The sequence below is a fragment of the Ictidomys tridecemlineatus genome, chromosome 10 (assembly GCF_052094955.1).
Source record: "Ictidomys tridecemlineatus isolate mIctTri1 chromosome 10, mIctTri1.hap1, whole genome shotgun sequence".
NCBI lineage: Eukaryota > Metazoa > Chordata > Mammalia > Rodentia > Sciuridae > Ictidomys > Ictidomys tridecemlineatus.
In genome coordinates, this window is record NC_135486.1 from 132,154,405 (window position 1) to 132,174,448 (window position 20,044).

General features: G+C 51.3%; 2 protein-coding genes across 9 annotated transcripts in view; both read left to right on the top strand.

Annotated features, from left to right (window-relative positions):
* The window catches only part of Syt17 (synaptotagmin 17), a 59,425-nt gene extending 49,524 nt beyond the window's left edge, over window positions 1–9,901 (top strand). For 7 of the 8 annotated variants that reach the window (XM_078024290.1, XM_078024292.1, XM_078024296.1 and 4 more), the window contains one exon: window positions 8,567–9,901. In XM_078024290.1, the coding sequence (XP_077880416.1) occupies window positions 8,567–8,763 (197 nt within the window). In that variant the 3' untranslated portion in view covers window positions 8,764–9,901. Of the gene's footprint in view, window positions 1–4,622; window positions 5,486–8,566 lie in introns of those variants that run through there. The other variant, XM_078024291.1, reaches the window with a different exon arrangement.
* A 6,672-nt stretch (window positions 9,902–16,573) lies between these two features.
* Clec19a (C-type lectin domain containing 19A) overlaps window positions 16,574–20,044 on the top strand; it is a 5,576-nt gene continuing 2,105 nt past the window's right edge. Inside the window, exon 1 of the mRNA XM_078024728.1 lies at window positions 16,574–16,802. Within this exon, the coding sequence (XP_077880854.1) occupies window positions 16,618–16,802 (185 nt within the window). The 5' untranslated portion in view covers window positions 16,574–16,617. The remainder of the gene's footprint in view (window positions 16,803–20,044) is intronic.

Below are 20,044 nucleotides of genomic sequence, written 5' to 3' on the forward strand. Positions count from 1 at the left end.
TACAGTCGCACCTTTAAATGCTTCCCCCCAACGATGGTGTGATTCACACCCAGAGCCGAACGCCATTCTTCAACCATATGTCGTCCTGACAAACGCAGGAGCCGCGCGGCTCAGTCTCCACAGAGGAATAGAGCAGTGGTCCGGCAGCCCCAAAGGAGTCGGAAAGAACTTTCCATCTTGACTTTGGCTCCTAAAGAAGGAGGAAGAGCTCTTTGTCATTCCTAAGTCCCCTCCAGTTCAGAAGGGCTCCTGAGCCATTTCTCAGAGGCCTCCCTCAGCCTCCGCCTCCTCTCCCCTGATTGGGTCTGAAGCCTCCTCAGACCTGGGGCTCCTTTTCTCTTGGGTCTGCAGAGCTTCCTGGAGACCAGCAGCTTTCCTTGGGGGGCTGAGGTGAGGGGGGATTTGGTGTTAATGAAAACGCATCTCATCCTTCATGCTTTTTCCCTAAGGCAGAGGTTGGAAAACCTAGGTGCTAGTTGACATTTGGGGCTGGACGATTCTTGGGTGCCAGGGGACTGTCCTGTCCTGTACCTTGTAGAGCGTTGAGCAGCACCCTTGGGCTGGATCTGCTGGATGTCACTGATACCCACCTCTCCACTGAAAACAGAGTGATAAATATCTCCAGACAGGGCCAGAGTGAGAGGGCAAAAGTGGTCCCAATCGTATGAAAGAATTCAACAACTCAGCACTACCCGTAGGGCTCAGGAAATGGGGCTCCGACCTTGGGACTCGCGCTTTCCATGGGATGAAGGGTCCCAAGGCGAGGAGTCCACAGAGGGAGGAGCCCAGGGCTCCAGGGAGCCTCATCTTGCTTTCTGGCTCACCTAGGCATGCAGAGCTCCCAGATCTTCCCACCCAAACAGCCCACCCCTGTTTCCAGGGCCTGCCTCGTGCTCTTCAGGGCCAATCCAGGGAAAGCGGCCGCCAGGCCCGTGTGTGCCCTCCAGGCACAGGGAATGGAGACAGTGGTAGCACTTACGGCCCAGGACTGTCGCGGGGGCTGAACATTTTATTGGCAGTCCACACAGCAGGGCTGGCCGGCGGTTGGCATTGTGTCACTGTTAGACGCTGTCATGTTGGTTTTCCTACCCGTCCTTCCTGGGCACCTTTGACAGTTTGTTTCTCCTGCTGCCGGGCCAAAAAGCAGCCACCCTTCGGACGCTGGAGACAAATGTGCTGGTCCTTCGAGACATGGGGGCAAGGTCCCCAGTGTGGGCCCTTGAGAGGGATCATCATGAGATTTTCCAAGGCCGTTCTGACCCCGGCACCCCTCACCTCGCATTGCTGGGTTGGGGACCTGACTCCTTTTCAAACACACAGGCGCACACTACAGAGGATCCCCAGTGGACAGCAGCTGGACTTCACAATCCTTCGAGTTTACGATGATGTGAAAGGAAACTCAGACGGCCATTCTGGGGATTTTTTGGAGGGGGAGAGTGATTTGTTTTGTTTTGTTGAGTACCAGGGATTGAACTCAGGGGCACTCGACCACTGAGCCCCATCCCCAGCCCTATTTGGTATTTTATTTAGAGACAAGGTCTCCCTGAGTTGCTTAGAGCCTCGCTTTTGCTGAGGCTGGATTTGAACTCGCGATCCTCCTGCCTCAGCCTCCTGAGCCTCTGGGATGACAGGCATGTGCTACCGTACCGGCCAGCCATTCTGTTTTTAAGTGCGGTTAAATGAAATATCCAACAAGTGACATGAGATGTCCAGTGCTTCCTTATCAAACTGACTTCTGTGAGATGGTTTTGCCGGGCTGTAGGCCAATGTGAGCGTTCTAAGCCCCTGGGAGGCCGGCTGGGCTGGGCTGTGGTGTCTGGTAGGCGGTGGGTATTAAGTGCTTGTTTTAACCTGATATTTTCAGTGTATTAGAAAGGTTCTATGGGATGTAGCTCTATCCTAAATGGTGTATTTTTTTTCCTCCGTGTATCTTTTCTTCTGATATTGTCCTTGTCACATGGGAGGTTAGAGGAAAGCAGGGAATGGGTGAGATTTTCTTTCTGAGATAAGAAAGAGAGAAATGAAGCTTAGAGTTTCAATTCCTATTGGACCACATGGTGGCTGGGCGACTCTGGACTCTGTTCACCTCTGAGCCTCAAATTTCCCATCTGCAAAATAGGGGTGTAAACAGTACCTCCCCTATTCAGGTTGCAACGCAGATTAAATTTTATAAATGTACAAAAAGTGCTCTGCTCAGTGCCCAGTACAAAGAGCTCAGGATTCGGTGTGGTTGATTTTTAATTATTATGACGTGGCTATCTAAATTGTCAGTTACTGTCGGAAGGAAAAACAAGAAGAAAGTTCTGTCCGAGCAGCTGCCATGAATCACGAAATGAGCCAAGAAAGCTCGGAAAACATCACCCTGAAGTCATGGATGAAACTTCTTAGAACAACAACAAACGTCAGAGCTGAAGGTTGGAGACCTGCATCTGGCAACTGGTGGTATAAATGGAGAGACCGGGGCCAGAGAAGAGCGAAGATCTACCTTGTTTGGAAGAAAAATCTGAAAAGGAGCTTTTACGTTCCAGAAAGAATAAAAAGAGGGAGGAGTGCTGTAGTTTTGGGGAGTTTTGCAGAAGTTGCAAAGGGAACGGGGTCACTGTGTCGGGATGCGCCTGCGGGAAGAGAGGAGGCAGGTGAGGCTCTGCAGGTGCCCTTTAGCACTCAGCTCTACACACCCCGAGAAGTGGGGGGGCCCTTTTAAGGAAGACCTCGGAAGCAGACCAGGGTGGGTCTTGCCGGCTGAGCACATTTTTTTTTTCCCAGAAATCCAGGAGCAATGTACCCGGCACCCACCGCTGGATCACGGGGGGGCAGTGTTGAGGTGTTGGGGTTCCGGCCACCATCTGCAGGTGTCCTACCCTGTGCTGTCAGGCTCAGAGTTGCATGAAGGGGCAGCCAGAGCCCGGGGCCCAGAGGAGAGCCCACTGTTACCTTGCGAACCAGCTTGCAAGATGAAGACCTGTCGCAGCATCTGCTCCCGTTGGTGGGATTGAGATGTTTTTTCTTTTCTTTTAATTTGCAGTGTTTATCACACCCACATTCCAAGTCACCCAGCTTCCCTTCCAGAACCGTCTGCCTTGGCAAACGAAATTAGCAACCCAAAGAGTTTAGCTCCCACGGAGAAGAACAAATTCATTTTTACTGCAAATATCAACATGCGAGAGCCTCAACTTGCCCCTGACTCATTCAGGGCACCGGGATTTTCACTGGTGCAGTGGGTGGTCTGCCTTCACCTGTCTGGACCTCAGTCTTCCCAGCTGTAAAAGGGGCCAACGAGAGAGCTGCCTTGGAGAGGTGGTTCTCAGCAGGATTGGCACTGTCAGGAGACACTCTTGCTTGTCGCAGTGTAGGGCTGCGTGTACTGGCACGGGTTACTGGCACTTGGCATCCAGTGGCCAGAAGTGCCGCTGACCATGTTTAGGACCGCCCACCATAGCACAGAGTGAATCCACCCAAAATGTGCACAGTGCTGAGACTGAGAAACCTGCTTTAGAGGGCGTGGTGTAGATTCCGTGCATTAATCCATGGAACGTGCTTAACACATAGTAGGTGCTTAGTAAATCAGTGTTGCTTCTCGGGCTCCTCCAGATCCTGCCCTTGGGACCCAGTGGTTCCCTGGCCTGGGTGGCTATGGCGATGGGCACCACAGAAGTAGACAGATCCGTCATTAACTCTTAAGTTAAAAACTCATTTCAAATCTGCAATGATTCTGCTGTAAAATACGGTAAATAGATTCTTAGAGAAAGACTGAGAATTCCTCTCCATGAATTTTGTGTACTGGCTGTATGTCATCTGTACTATTGGATATTTGGGGTGGAAGATTGTTAGTTTTTTTTTTTATTTTTCTGCCATAATCTGGGTTGTTCAGGCTGTTGGGAAATGGGTCCCTGATGACCAGGGTGCGCTTGGAGTCAATCCATTATCCAGTAATACATTCATGTCTACATTCCAATGTGGCCCCGTAACACTGAGTAGGAGAAATGGGGTAGGGAGGTGCTTAGAACAAAAACTGTCATTCTGAATATTTCTAAAGAGAGGAAATTTAGGGACCTAGTTATAAGGAATTGGCTTCTTTCTCATGTTGGTTGCTTCAAACGCTGCTAGCCGTTGACTCGGTTTCCTTAGCCATTAATGGAAGGGGCAGGGGTCTCTGTCTCGTTGTCTCTCTTCCCTGTTTTGGATTCTAGATGTCAAATCTTAATACTCTGTTCTCTCCAGCAACACACTCCAGCCAGGGACGACGAATCTGGGTATTCTCCCAAGAGACTTTTATTATAGAAGTCATTAGTTCTACATCAGCTTCAGCTTATAAATTTGCATTTTAAATTTTGAACTTTTTTTTTTTTTTTTCAAAAATGTTCCGGGTGCCCTCACTCTACCAAGTGATCTGCAAAGGCTGACGCCTGCCAGTCAACTCAGATGGCCGGGACCGCACTGCGTCCCTCCAGCGCGCCCACCTCGCCTCCCCAGAGCCAAGTGATTCACCAGCCAAGTGACTTTGCAAATTGGGATAAGACGCGTAGGCTATTAGACTTCCTTTTCGTTTTCTTCCCTTCTGGCGATTTAGATGTGAATTCTCTAAGAGCCACTTATTTTTTTTTTCTTTGTTTTCTTTCCAGAATATGAACTGGTGATAAGAAGTTCAAACTGTACATACTTATGTAATACAGAAATCGTAGCGATTTCGCTCTAGAGAAAGTTGCTCTCCACCGCTGGGTGAACTGACACTCTTCATACAGAGTTTTCTTCACATGTAAAGCTCTGCTTTAACGAAAAGAGGTTGTATTTATATGTACAGTTTTGCCACCCACTTTTGTCTCCCAGCAACATCTTAGAGACTTTTCCATCTCATGTACTTGGGTATGTCTCCTTTTTAACAGTAATGTGGATTTTCATGCTATTATTACACGAGATTCTTTGCGCTCCTCAGGGTCAGTGTAGACACCTCCCAAAGTGGATTCTCCGATGATCACTTGACCACGGGAAGTAGCTCTAAGGGAGTAGGGAGATGAGATAAGAAAGGATTGTGAGGGTTGGGGTTGTGGCTCAGGGGTCTAATACTTGCCTAGCATGTGTGAGGCACTGGGTTCGAATCTCAGCACGGCATATAACCCCCAAAAAAAGTGATTGAATAAATAAATAAATAAAATCTATTTTTTTTAAAAAAAAAAGGAAGGATTGTGAGTTCAAAGCCAACCTCAGCTACTTAGAAGCAACTTAGTGAGACCCTGTCCCCAAATATAATAAAATAAAAAGGGCTGTGGATGTGGCTCAGTGGTTAAGAGCCCCTGGGCTCAGTTCCTGGCACCCTCACACCCCACAGAAAAAAGAAAGGGGGCAAACCAGTGGGGGACAGTTGATGAGCGAGGGGTCTACGGTCTGCAAGGTCTTCCAAACCACCCTCTGGTCCAGTCTTCACGAGAGGGACTCACAGAACCGAGCAAAGCCATCGTGTTCACGGTGACAGTTGAGCATAGCAAAAGGATTCAGACGGAATTCAGACGTGAGTCCAGTTCCTGTTGGAGTGCAGTCCCCAGTGTGGTGTCACGAGCCAGGCCTGCGGCTGGCCATTAGGTCCTGAGATCCACGCTCCCAAAAGGAACCCGTGTCCTTACAAAAGACCCCAGGGAGCTGGCTTGTCCTTCTACCATATTGGAAAGTGGTGGGAAGACACCATCCATGAGGAAAAGGGCCCTCCCCAGAGTCCAGATTCGCCAGCTCCTTGATCTTCTCAGCCTCCGGAACTATAAGAAATACATTCTTTTTTTCTTCTTCTCTTGCTTCCTTTATTATTATTATTATTTTTTTTTTTGGTGCCAAGGATTGAATCCAGGGGTGCTTTACACTGGTAAAGAGCCACATCCCCAATCACCCTCCCTTTTTAAAAAATTTTTTTTTTTAGTTGTTGATGGACCTTTATTTTATTCACTTATTTATCTGAGGTGCTGAGAATGGAACCCAGGGCTCACACACACTAGGCAAGTGCTCTGCCTCTCAGTTGCCTAGGCCCTGGCTAAGTTGCTGAGGCTGGCTTTGAACTCACCATCCTCCTGCCTCAGCCTCCCGAGCCATGGGGGAGAAATAAGTTTTCTGTTGTCTATAAGCCACTCAGTTTTTGGCATTTTGTGACAGCACCCTGAACAGAATGACATCATTCCCGCTCTGAAGCCGAAAAGAGACATTACGTTAAAAAAATAATAATAATAATACACGAGCAAATGGGTTTGGCAGTGTTCCAATAAAACTTTATTTACAAAAACAGGTGGTGGGCTGGATCCAGCTTGGAGACTCGACTCTGCCAAACCTGTCTGTGTAAAATATACTTGTATGTGCATTTGTGCAGAAAATCCTGTGGGATAACAGTCCTCTACTAAGGGAATGTGTTGGGACTCAAGTTAGGATGCTTTTATTTTGAACAGATACCCCAAAAGTCGAACCAACTTGCTCTTCGAGCAAGAGCACATGAGAGTCCTTAAGATTTCCTTTCTTAAAACCCCTTTCCTGCCAGATGTGGTAGTGCATGCCTGTCATCCCAGCAGCTTGGGAGGCTGAGGCAGGAGGATGGCGAGTTCAAAGCCAGCCTCAGCAACAGCAAGGTGCTAAGCAACTCAGTGAGACTCTGTCTCTAAATAAAATACAGAATAGGGCTGGGGATGGGGCTCAGTGGCTGAGTACCCCTGAATTATAAAAAATAAAAAAATAAAATAAAATAAAAAAACTCTTCCAAAGATCTAAAACCCATACCCATTTACTAGGTATGTTATTCATTGATATCCTCAAGCTTTGGAGAGGCAGAGAAGGAGAGCATGTTTTGCCCTGGAAGAAAAAAAAACAAATGGAGCCTAAAACAGTCTCATAATTGCATCCTGTTAGATCTGATGCCCTCAGGGAAGGGGACTCTGGAATTCATTCTTGTTTGGTGACCTCCAACCTGTATCCCCCACTAAGCACGGTTCAGAGAGTCCTGAGTGCTGTTTTTAAAAATTGTTTTTCAAGTGTATCAAAGAGTCTTGATCCTTTATTAAACAAAGATTCTATTCCTGACATTTCCCTGCTTTTGTAAGGGATTTTCATGTAAATGAAGTCCACCTGTGTGTACTGGGCACATTACCAAATGTACAAAAAATATACGTGGCCCATTTTTCCCCCACAGAGCTGACAGGGCACAGGACCCCTGGAGGGACGTGGCTTTTGACTGATCCTAGGTCATGAGGTCTTCTTGGTTATTAGATATGGATGGGGGCAGGAGGTCTCGTCTTTATTTTCCACTCCTTTTTTTCCCCCCCATTTTTATCATTTGAAATGCTTGGCATGAGCCCCACGGGGGAGAACCGGCTCGTTAGTGTTCAAGCTCTGTCTGGGGCTGCATATTTTAGCTGTTTTATCTGATAATCGGCCTCCCTCCTGGGATCCCGCCTGCCTTGGCTGGGCTCACGCTGGGTGACTGTGTGATCTCTCCCCCTCTGCGGCCCTTCATTTATAAGCACACAGCCTGCTCCCCCATTAGCGGGCTGCTATGCTCCGGCTACCCACATGCACGGAAAGAATTAGACAGAACTTGGCCGGGAAGATAAATCAAGCGAACCATCTCATTAGGGCTTAAGAGACATAAATGAAGCTTGTGCTGGGAATTTACAAAGAAGCCTTCCAAGGAGACGGGCCTCGCCGAGGTGGCAGAAGTTGCCCCGGCCGCTTCCCTCAGCACACTAGCCTTATTCCTGGGACAGAAGTTCGGGGCCCAGTGGCGGTGCAGGCGTTACTGAGCACTTGCTGTGAAACCACTTACTTGCTAGGGACTCGGTGATGGGAGTTGGGAGCTTTCCACACACGATTTCCTTGAAACCTCACCTCGACCTGTGAGATGATGTCCTACTAAGAATCCTCTTGCACCAAAGAAGAATCTGAGGTTCAGAGAGATGACCTTCCTCGCCTCAGAGTCACAGGGCTCTGTCAATGGACAGAGCTGAGTTTCACCCCAGAGCTTAACCCTGGTGGTTCTCATGGGGATGAATGTCTCCCCACCTTTGGGAGATTTTGGGGGTGGTCCCAGCTTGAGGTGAGGGCTGCTCTTAACATCTACTCGCTAGAGCCCAGAGATGCTGCTATGTTTCTTACAAGGCACAGCAAAAGGTAATCCAGCCCGCAGTGCCAACAGGGCCACCACTGAGCAGCTCGGGGGTGCCCACTCAACTGGACTGCAGCAGCTCGCCAGAACAGCTTCTAGAACCATCCACTGCTCTTGAGGCAGCCTGGCGAGGCAGGGGACCCTAAGTGCATAGTGACAGGTATTGGTGCTACCTGGCTGAAAGGGGAGCCGGGGAAAGACTGGGCGGTGGGAGCAGGGCCTGCGTGGTCAGGGACAGCAGGAGACCCCGTGTGGCTTTTGCAGAGAGACTCACAGGAAGAGGAGGGGAGGGAATCGGGGAACTCGCTCCATGAAAGAAACGGACCCCGTCCCCGGAGCAGCGAGCCCATACGCAGAGGCGCAGTGTGTCCGCTAACGGTCTCTGTCTTGTCCCCGCTCTCTGTCCCGGCCCCCCTTCTCTCCCCCCCTGTGCCCTAGTGTTCGGCCACAACATGAAGAGCAGCAACGACTTCATCGGGAGGATTGTCATCGGCCAGTACTCCTCGGGACCCTCCGAGGCCAACCACTGGCGACGGATGCTCAACACCCACCGCACGGCCGTGGAGCAGTGGCACAGCCTGAGGTCGCGGGCGGAGTGTGACCGCGTGTCCCCTGCCTCCCTGGAGGTGACCTGAGGGCCGCAGGGGCAACAGCTTTCAATTGCTTTAAAAAAAAGAAAAAAAAGACAGAAAAATGTGTCACCTCCCTATTTCCATCCACACCCGCACACACCCTTCCGCGCAGACACACACACACACACGCACACGCACACACGCTCACCTACGACCTCTCAGAACCCAGAGGAAGCAGACTATCGACCACACAACGGCCGCCCTCCCTGAGGGAGGCCTGAGAACTTTCTAGAAGCCCCCGTGACATCTCGAGCGCTGAGTGGGCCGTGGGACTTAATGCCAGCGCTGCTCCTGTTGATACCCTTGTCCCCAAATGCACTTTGTACCCCGAGGGGAGAAAGGGCCTCCCGAGTGAGCCAATCTCCAAGACTAAGTTGAGCGAGAGTTTGGCCAGCAGGTGGGAGCCCTGATCCCCCCCATCCTGAAACCCACCCCTGGACGGGCGGCTGTTCCCTGGGGCTCTCCAAACCCAGTACCTCTCTCCAAAGGTGTAAGTATCGTCGTCTCCTCCTTAGTGACTGTCACATAGAGATTAGACTATTTGGAGAAACCAAATAGCCACACACACGCAGAGCTATCCCAAGCGTGAGAGCCCTCTCCTGGCTGAACCGAACCTGTCCTTGTGTCAGCTTACCCCAGGGGACTGACTCCCCGGGGGCCTGTGCGTGTCCGTCTGTGTGCATGTGCCCCTCCGCTGAACACTTCTGTGCCTACGTGTCCTGGAGAGCAGGTACCGGCCAGGACCCCCGCCCTGAGCATGCCCTCTGTCCACCTCCCGCGCCCTGTGAGGTTTCACCCAGTCCCTGTGTCCCCTGTCTGTCGAAGACCCCCCCTCGGGTGACGGGGATATGTGTGTGTGTCGAGTCACCAGGACGTGAATCCTGGCGATGAAGGCCCACCGAGGACTTCCGTGGAGTCACGCGGCCACACCCCCTCCGTGATCATCACCTTAACCACACTCGGAGGAGCTGGTGTGTCCGTGTGTGGACCGAGGCCCCTCTCAGGGGCTGGGGAATTAGTGTAGAACTAGCACAGGTCTCTCCCTCTCCCTGTGGGATGCTTCGTGTCTTTCCCCGCAGTGTACCGTCTCGCGTGGTGAGGAGCTGTTTATTGAAATTAAAGATTATTTATTTGTGCCATGTATTGGTGGTTATTTTTTTTTTTCTTCATGAACATGGGATATAAAGGATGGAGGGGTGGGGTGGTGGCTCAGTGGTAGAGCGCTGGCCTACAGCCTGCCATAGTGGGATCCGACAGCCAGTCATGCTGGACCTTGTGGGTAACCTTAGTGTGGGGGTCCTGGAAGGAAGAACAGCTAAAACATGAAAGTGTATTGATCCAAGGACTGAGAGGAGAATCCGCCAAAAGAGAAGACAAGTGTCAGGAAATTAATTCCAAGTAGTTGAAACAACAGGGGAAGTTCTGGCTTCAGGCATAGCTGGATCCAGGAGATCACGTGAGGCCATCAGGCTTCTGTTTTCTCACTCCATCCCTGGACCGACTCTTCCCATTTATATGAGCATCATGGCTGCCATGGGGATTAAGCCCAGGGCTTGATGCATGCTAGGCAACAGCTGCTGTTCTTAAGGCCCAGGTTAAATTGTCCCTCCCTTCTTTCCAAGACTGAATCAACAGCTCCTTCCTGACGTCCCCATGACAAAGGCTTGTGTGCCTGTTTAACCCTTTGTACTAACATCTCCCACTTATTGGTGGCCGTCCATGAGCCACACAGTGTGCTAACCCGGTACAGGTGCTATCTCATTTAATCCTTATCACAGCCTTTTGAAACGGAAGCTTGAGGACATTAGATGGCACACTTCATGTCACCCCAATGCTGACAAATAGGAATACAGACTATTTCCCCATGGCTCACACACTGCCGCTGTGACTCTTCGCTCCAAAGCTTGACCCAGGTAAATGCCATGTGGACTGAGATGTGCCGCCCCCTCCTGGCCATATTGGGTATTGCAGGAAGGACGGGTACGGTGGCGTTCAGGACAAGAGATGGGGTGCTCGTCAATGAGGCCGGGGCTCTGGTGCCCAAAGAAACCCTGGTTCCAGTCCTGTGCCCACCACTCCTTCCTGCGTCCCTTGCATAAACCCCAAACCCCTACCAACAGGTTCCTCTTTGTCCTGAATTCCTCAAAAGCCAATCCCAGGGGAGGGACTTGGGTGCAGATAGAGCCCTGGGGGGGGGGGGTCCCTGGAGAGAGGCGGGCGTCCTGGATCTTCAAGGCCCAGGTCCCTGCAGGCCCCACCCAGGTGAGCCAAGGGACACTGGGAGAGGGGCAGACGGGCACCTGCTACCCTCTAGCAATCACAAGGGGACTGACGAGGCACCGTGGGAAGTGCCACCTCCTTGACCCGCCACACTGCAGCTTCCCGGGGACCTGGTCCTCTGCTTCACCCACAGGGAAGCCGGGGTTTACTGGGGTAAGTCGGGAGCAAGCCGTGCTGGGGCTTGAAGACCAGCCAGGCCTCCCCGGCTAGAGCCTGGGGTGTTTGGAACCGCGTCCCCCCCAAAAGACGGACTGGAACCCTCACCCCCAGGACTTCAGGACGTGGCCCTGTTACGGACAGGGTCTTACAAAGCTGATGGAGTGGAAGTGAGGCCGCGGGGGCCATTGTGGCTGGTGTCCTCATGCAAGGCGGGATCCAGACACAGACACACGGGGAAGAGGGTGTGAAGACAGGGAGACAGGCCAAGTGCCTGCCGAGGAGAGGAAACCAATTCTCACTGGGCCTCGGAGGAACCCACCCTTGCCCACACCTGGACCTCAGGCTTCCGGCCTCCAGAATGGGGCACTGTGTCCAGGCAGCCCGTGCAAACTAGGAACCTCTGATTCAACCAACCAGCGATCAAAAAAAAAAAAAAAATGTTTTAATTGCATCTGTGTGACACCCGCACAGACTTTCCATCTGTCCTCGGTCCCTAAACAAGGCACCTAACGGCTATTCACAGAGCGTTGACCTCGTATGGAGGATTGCATGGCATCCAGAGATGGCTTCAGGTGTGAGGGAGGGTGGCAGCAGATTCTGTGGAAGGGACTGGAGCACCTGCAGATGTGGGTATCTGCGGGGCCACCTGGAACCAGGTCCCCTCCAACGCCTAGGATTCAGCGACTCTGCTGGAAAGCAGGGCGTCAAGCGCACAGGACTGACGGGCAGGTTTGCTGGGGACCTGGTGGTCCTCGTCACTGGGCACACCTCTGGCTGCGTTTGCTGGTTGGCTGCAAGGAACAGTGTTAGGACAGAGCAGGGCCACGTCTCCGGGAATAGAGTTTGTCAGGAGATGAGAGAGTGTCGGCAGGGGACAGGGGACGGAGTTTCCATAGAAACCAGGGCCCGAGGTGCTCTGTGGTGGGCTGCCCACCAGCTTTAATTAGCATCCTCCTCCCCCTCAGGTGGGAGGTGGGAAGAGAGAGTCGTGGGTCACTCAGACACCCTCTTTGAGGTGCGGGGACCTGAGTTCAAAACAGCAGTGGTGGGCGGGAGCAGCCGGGAAGAGCTAAAGTCACCTTTCGTCCTCTGTCTCCTGGATCAAAAGGCGTGGGCCTCCTCCTTCCTCCCAGCCCAGGGCGCCTCAGGAATTCCGTCCCACACCCTGGGACCTGACAGAAGTCGCCGACTCCTGCCCAGCCCCGATCAGAGGGTTCAGATCCCGGAGCACTGGGGACAGCTGTATTCGGGCACTGGGGTTTCTCTCCCAGCAAGCCCTCTGTTCCTGTCTGCTTTTCTTCTAGTGGGATAGCTCTCCTTTTTCAATGTTCAAAAATACTATTTAGAAATAACGCCAGAATAATGAGAAGGTAAAAACTGACATCTAGAAAGAAGAACGAAGGGCAGGTTGGCCCCCCGCCCCTTATCGTTTGGGCACTGTGTTAGATTTCCATCATTATAACGAAATGCCTGAGGCAGGATACTTATGAAGAAAAGAGGTTTATCACAGTTTTTGAGGATCAAAGATCAAGATCCGGTAACCCTGTTGGCTTGGCCTCTGCTGAGGGCAGCGGATGGTGTCACATCATGCGAGAGTGTACGGAGAGGTCACACTTCAAACCAGGAAGCAGACAGAGGGGGCGGGAAGGCTTGCTGCCTCCTAACCTGAAGGGGCTGCAGGAGAGCTCTCTTAATCCCTTTTGGGACAGTCAGCTTTTTGTCACTGGAATCAAAATACCCCACCAGAGCAGTTTGGAGGAGGAGAGGTGTATTTTGGCTCCTGGTTTCAGGGGTTCAGTTCATGGAGGTCTGGCTCCATTGTTCTGAGCCCAAGAGGCTTAACGGTGCCACCACCTCCCGATACTGCCACCCTGAGAGCCAAGCTCCCGACATAGGGACCCTTGGGGGCACCCCAATCACATCCAGACCACAGGAGGTAGTTACGTGGCTGCCCGGCTCTGCACCTCCCTGTCCAGGATTTTCCTGAGTGACCTAATGTCCCTGCCATACGGAGCATTTATCAGGGGCCAAGCGTTTTGCTGAGCACTTGTGTGAGGGAGGTATGGCCTTGTTCCCATTTCGCAGATGAGAAGACAGAGGCTGAGAGGGATTAAATACTCAGTGCTCAGTCACACAGCAGCAGGCCTAGAGTCCAAGCCTGGGCACATCTGAGTTGAAAGCCACGAGACGAGTCGGTGTGCATCACACCTTGTAGAGTGGCGGGGAAGGAAGGGACGGGGCTGTAGATTCTTAAACATTTTTTTAAAGGCTAAGAAATTAAGATAGATACAGAGATGGATGGTGTAGATGGACATGATTGGTAAGGAGATGAGAGTGGCTAAAAACAGATGATAAATGATGGAAATGATTGATAACTATAGAGGTATACAGATGACAGAAATAGGTGAGAGATGACAGAGATGATTGATAGATGTAGAGCTATATAGGTGACAGCGAGGATCCATCAATCATTTGATAGATCTTCACGGAATTCCTCAGACTGCCACAAACACAATGTATGTGTGTGTGTTTGTGTGTGTGTGTGTGTGTGTGTGCGCGCGTGTGGAGGGACATAGTACCTCTCGTTAATTACAATTTTAAGAAGCCAGAGAATATGGATTGGGTACAAAAGACTCTTCCCATCCCCAAATGACAGTAAAGATCACCTGGTTAAAGGAAGAAATTGTCTACTTTCTAGCCAGCAAGATTGAGGCCTAGAGGAAGGCAAACCATGGCCCATGGACTGAGTCCGGCCCCCTGTCTGTTTTTGTAAATAAAGTTTTATTGGAACACAGCCAGGCCCATTCCTGTGCTTCTGGCAGAGTTGAAGTCACGAGAGAGACTACATAGCCCCCCCAGGCCTAAAATATTTACTGTCTGGCTGTTAAAAAGTTTCCCTACCCCTGTCTAGAGCAATGTTTCAGAAACTGTTATGCACACAACCCCCTGGGGACAAATCAAAATGCAGATTCTGACTCCGAGAGTCTGGGCGGGGCTGGATTTTCTACGGCTCAAGAGCTCTAGGACCACACTTGGGTTTGAGCAAGGAATAAATGTTTTGTGGGTTTCTGTCCAGAGAGGAGACGTGAACTGACTCACCCAAACCTCCAGACATCACCTTAGTTTTCAAATCAAAGGTTCTCCCTGTGCGGAAGGCTTTCCAGCAGCCTGTGTGCACCCTGCTCCTCCATACCCGGAATGTTCATGTGCACGGGCACATTGCTCCCATTTGAATGTCTGTCCCCTCTCAACTCACACTGAAATGCGGTGGTCACTGTGATGGCATTGGGAAGGTGCTCGTCCCTCTACTCTCTCCGGCTCCTCCTGTGCCCGTGCAGCAGGCAGCTGTGAGACCTTGACATTGAACTTTCCGGCCTGAGAACTGTGAGCCAGCAGCTTCTGCTTATTATAAATCAGCCAGTCTCAGGGGCTGGGGCTGGGACTCAGCGGCAGAGGCACTGGCTTTGAATCTCAGCACGACATAAAAAGAAATGAATAAAATTTTAAAAAGATCCATCAACATCTTTAAAAAAATTAAAAAATAAAAAAAAAATTAGCCAGTCTCAAATATTCTGTTAGAACAGCACAAAATGTACTCAGCCAGCTGTGTGTGATTGACAGGCAGCCCCAGGAACGTGACAGCAGGGACCTGCGAACCAGCTCACAGGCTGAGAGTCCATGAGGGTAAAATAGCCCAACTTTCTCCTGTGGGGTATTTATATTGTGTACCAACCTTCAATAAGTCAGCTTGGGGCTTGTGTTTATAACAGGCACAATATATTAGTATGGTCAGCAATGCTTAGATAATAGGTGTGTCCTACCTAGGAATAAACACACACACACACACACACACACACACACACACACACTTGGGGGTGTGCATTTGTACAACCGATTGGAGGCAACTGGTCGACCCAGGGCACACCGAGGACTGGTGTGGGGCTGAATTGAGCCAGATCCTGAGTCAGACCAAGGCAGACTTTCAGCTACGGAGCCGGCTGTGTGGGCACAAGTTAAGTTATTCCTCACAGGCACGGCAGTGGGTGTTTCAGAGAGAAAAAATGAGTGACTTGGAAACCAAATTGACACATTCCAGTCCTCTCTGTGGATGCCAGCTACCTGACTGAGCATTTTTGAAGGAAAAAAAAAAAAAGTGACTGTGGCCAGGAAAAGTCTTGCACCCGATCAAGAAAAATGATCACAAAATATGCCCTCATTTAAGGAGCACCTACTTCTCACCAGCGTTTGTGCCAAACGGTATGAATAAATGATTTCATTTAATCTTCATGAGGTCTGCACTTTTTTGCCCCCTATTTTATAGAGGAAGAAACTGAGGTTCAGAGAGGCCAGATGACTTGTCTAAGGATGCACAGAATAGGAGAGAGATTCTGACTTTTATTTATTATTTTTGTGGGTGTTGCTGTTATTTGGTGCTAGCATTGAACCCAGAGGGACTTTACCACTGAGCTACATCCCCAGCCCTTTTGATTTTTTATTTTTTTCTGAGACGGAGGTCTCACTAAATTGTTTAGGGCCTTGCTAAGCTGCTGAAGCTGGCCTTGAGCTTGCAGTCCTTCCCCCTCAGCCTCCTAAGTCACGGGGATTCTAGGCGTGCACCGCCAAGCCTGGCAAGATTCTGATTTTGAGGCAATATTCATTCTCCATGACTGCAGTGAGATCCCAGTGGATTTCAAACATTTGCGTATGAATACATGACACGGCGGAGCTGGGTACCGAGGCCGGCGTTGGCTCTCTGTTGAGCGCGCACCCCGTGGAACCCTATTGAACCTTCTACAGGTGCCTCCTTGAACCTGGAGGCCCCTGGACAGATAGATCCGGGTGCCTTCGGGGTAGACCCGTGGGTGGGACCTCAGTGTCCCCAAGCGCATGGACCGATGCGGCACATTTCTCAGCCCTGGGCCATTGATGGTTCTCCCTGGGAGATGATGACTGAGTCTTTTCCAATATCCAGATTTTTAACAGGAGGCAGAAATATGCCGTTCTACGGAAAATCTCCTACTTTTATGTCCTGACTTTTTTTTTTAATTTTATTTTAAAACAGTGTATGAACCAAACAGATCCCACCCCTGACTCAGGAGACCTCTGCACTCGACATTCCCCTCTATTTCTACCTTCCGACGCTTCTTCTCTCCCAGGGCAGAGATGCCCCATGTCCTGGGAGAGGCTGGACGGGAGGCTCCTGACCGCCCTCACCCAGGAGGACACGGAGGACACAGGCCCCAGGCCACACAGTGCACGGTGCACGGGCTGCAGGCTCTCTGCTGTCACTCCGAGTTCCCTCCAGCGGTGCAGAAAGGAGGGAGGAGGGGGGAGGAGGGGACTGGGGTCCACCCTGTCCTGGCTGAGGAGCTCTGCGGCTCCACTCCAGTGGAAGCCGCTCGCTCGCTGGGGCTCAGGATGCAGAGGTGGGGGCTGTGGGCCGCAGCCTCCCTGAGCCTCGTCTGTGCCCGGGCCTTTCCACAGACAGACGTCAACATCAGCCCAGGTGAGCCCAGGGCAAGGGAGGGAGCAGGGGCCGAGGGGGACACTCAGAGGGACTTCAAGGCCTGGCTGCAGGCCTGTGTGGCCAGAGGAATGGCTGGGTGGGGTGGGGGGTGGGCCATTCTGCCGGCCCAGACCCCTGCGTTCCTTGGTTTAAATCCACTTTTGCAGTTTACAGACCCTGCCCCCCCACCCGGGCGGGTTTCTCAATCTCTCCAGGCCTCGGTTTGTTCTAGAAAATGGGGATGGCAAGGGGACCGTCTCAGGGCATTTTTGTCGGGGTCCCCCACCCCCATCCTGATTGTGACGGCCATTCCCGGGGAGCTCTCAGACCTGCTGCTTTGCCACCCCCGAGGTCGGACAGGCAGATGGGACATGGGTGTCCCTCGGGTGACCCTCTGGCAGCCTGGCCCCTTAGCACCCAGCACTGTAGGTTTTGTGGGATGTCCCCGGGTATCAGGACCCACCAGCCTCAGGTATGTGGCCTCCCAGTGTCCCACGAAGGGCCTCCGTGAGCGGCATTTCTCCTGCTTTGCAAAAGCGAGGCCCGAGAACCGACTCTGGGGACCCCCGTCTGCAGAAAAAGGGTCCCGTCTTCTGCAGTCCCCCCCCCCGCTGGGCCTTTCTTTGTCTGACACCCCTCCAGCTTCTCTCCCAACATTATTTAAAAGATAGGCTAATATCAGTAACAGCGATGAAGATTCACACAGCCCTTTCTCTGTGCCAGAGACAGTTCTGAGCACTTTTTACATACGAATTTGTTGTATTCATTTATTTATTTAACCCACACCCTGTGGCGGAGATACCTTTGAACCTTTATTAACGTGCATCTCATAATGCAGTCCCTACGTGGAGGTCCTCATCAGGCCAATTACTGGGCTGTTTGAATATGGGTGCTAGGGTTGTCAGATAAAGCACCAGGAAATAAATAAATTTCTTTTTTTATTAGTTATAAGTATATCCTAAATATTGCACGGGACACCCTTGTAAGAAAAATCCTTGGTTGTTGATCTGAAACCCACATCTAAGTCAGTCCCCCTTTTTTTCTGTTTGGCTTTTGTTTCAAATCTGGTGACCCTCCTGGTAAGAACGAGGGTCCTCGTGGTTCTGCAGGCAAACCTGGGGGGCGTCCGTTCTGCCCAAACCGGCTGGGTGTATTAGCGGGCTCCAGCTGGGCCAGGAAGACATCCCAGACTGGGATCTGAGACAACAGACACTATTCCTCCTGGTCTGGAGACGGGAGGTCCAAGATCAAGGTCCTGGTGGATTTGGCTCTTATAATGCCACCACGGAGTGCCCCACTCTTGTGACTTCAGCTACCCGAACCACATCCCAAAGACCCCACCTCCCAGTGCCACCACATCATCACGCGGAGGCAGGGAGTCCACATGAATGGGGTTGGGCACAAATATTCTGTCCACAGCAGTGTTTTTTCCAACCCTGACCGTGGGTCTCGAGGGCTCACCCGTGTGATGGACAAGGAGGCAGACGCTGGACAGGATATCCTGGAGGGCCCTGGTCTATCCCAGAGGGCCTGGGCTTCTTCCTCCTTGGTACACCGCCCATCATTCAGTGCAGAACAGGTGTCCGTGACTCGTCCCCGGCTTCGCTCCCCACCCTGAACATGCTCACTGGTGCCCCAACGCAGCTGGGCTCCCAGGTTTTCTTTGGGGAAGAGCCTCAGGCACCTCTTGGGCCAGACCACATGCTTCCCCCAAGCCTTTCCTCCCAACTTGCTTGGGATGACACTGTTGAAGTGGGTTAATGAATGGGAAGTGCTTTTAGGAGGGCCTGACATCCAGGGAGAGCCACACAAATATCTGCCATTATGATTCTTCAAACCAGAAAAAAAAGTCCTTTCCCTGGTCGCTGGGCCCAAGAACTCTCCAGGACACAGGAAATGAGAGCCAAGCGTTTGGGAACTCACTGGGGACCTGCTCTTGCAGGGTTTCTGGGGCGCAGATGGGAATTAGTCATGTAGGGTAGCCTCTTCCTCTCCCAGGAACCTGGCATGGCACCTGGGCTCTGGGGAGGTTCTGGGCGCCGAGCTGCTTCTGCTGTAACGATACCTAGGGTTTACCGGAACACCCACTAGGAGCCAGACACTGTTAGGGTCTGGATGTGAGCTGTCCCCAAAAGCCCACATCTGAGACCATACAAGAAGGTGGAGAGGAGAAATGACCGGTCCTAGCCTTAACCTGACAGTGGATTAGTCCCTGGTGGGGCTAACTGAGTGGTGACTGGAGGCAGGCGGGTGTGGCTGGAGGAGGTGGGCACTGGGGGCATGGCCTTGGGGGGTCTCTATTTGTACCTGGTGAGTGGAGTCTCTCTCTGCTCCCTGATCCCATGTGAGCTGCTCCCCTCTGCCACACTCTTCCGCCATGATGTCCAGCCTCACCTTGAGCCCTGAGGAATGGAGTCTGCTGTCTATGGATTGAGATCTCTGACAATGTGAGCCCCCAAAGAAAGTATTCCTTCTCCAGAGTTGTTCTGGCCAGGCCTTAAAGTCATCGCAGTGAAGAAGCTGACTAAAACAGACACTCTCTCCCCTGGGACGTAGGCATTCCCGCCATGCCCATTTCACAGATGAAGAAATTGAGGGGCGAGAAGCCAAAGTTTTCAATGAGACTCATCTAACTCCAGAGTCTCAGCTCTTAAAGTGGAGCACAGAGTCCCAGAAGCTGGGTGTACCTCTCTCCTAGAGTAGACGGGATCCTGGAGTGTACCTTGGACACTCTGGCCCATTCTGCTCCTCCTCTATGGTCCCAGGTACTCTACATATTTGTAGAATACTTAGTATATGATGATTTTTTTGCCCCTGTATGTTCGTCCCTGTGAGCAACTCAGAGGCACACATTTCAAGTCATATGGGCACCCAGGAAATGTGGATTTATTTGCTTAATTAAATAATTGTTAAATTTGGTGTTTGATTCATGGTCATCTCTCAGCCACTGTAGAAAATGGATTCCAGGACCCCCATGGGTCCCCAAATCCTTGCATGCCCGGTTCCCTTACATAAAATGGCATAGTATTTTGCATATAACCTAAGCACAGTCTTCTCTTCATTTTAAATTATCTCCAGATTATTTATAATGCCCAGTCCTGCGTAAATGCTCCGTAAAAGGTGATATTGTATCGTTTATAGAATAGCAAGAAACATGTCTGTGCATGCAGAACCAACACAAGGTTTCTTCCCCAGATACTTTTTATCCACAATTGATTAAATCCATGCATGCAGAACCTACAAATGTGGACGGTGCGCTGTATTGATTTTCTAAATGAGAACACCGAGGCCAAGAGAAAGAGCCTTCTAGAAGTGTCTGAATCTATCAGACCGAATCTC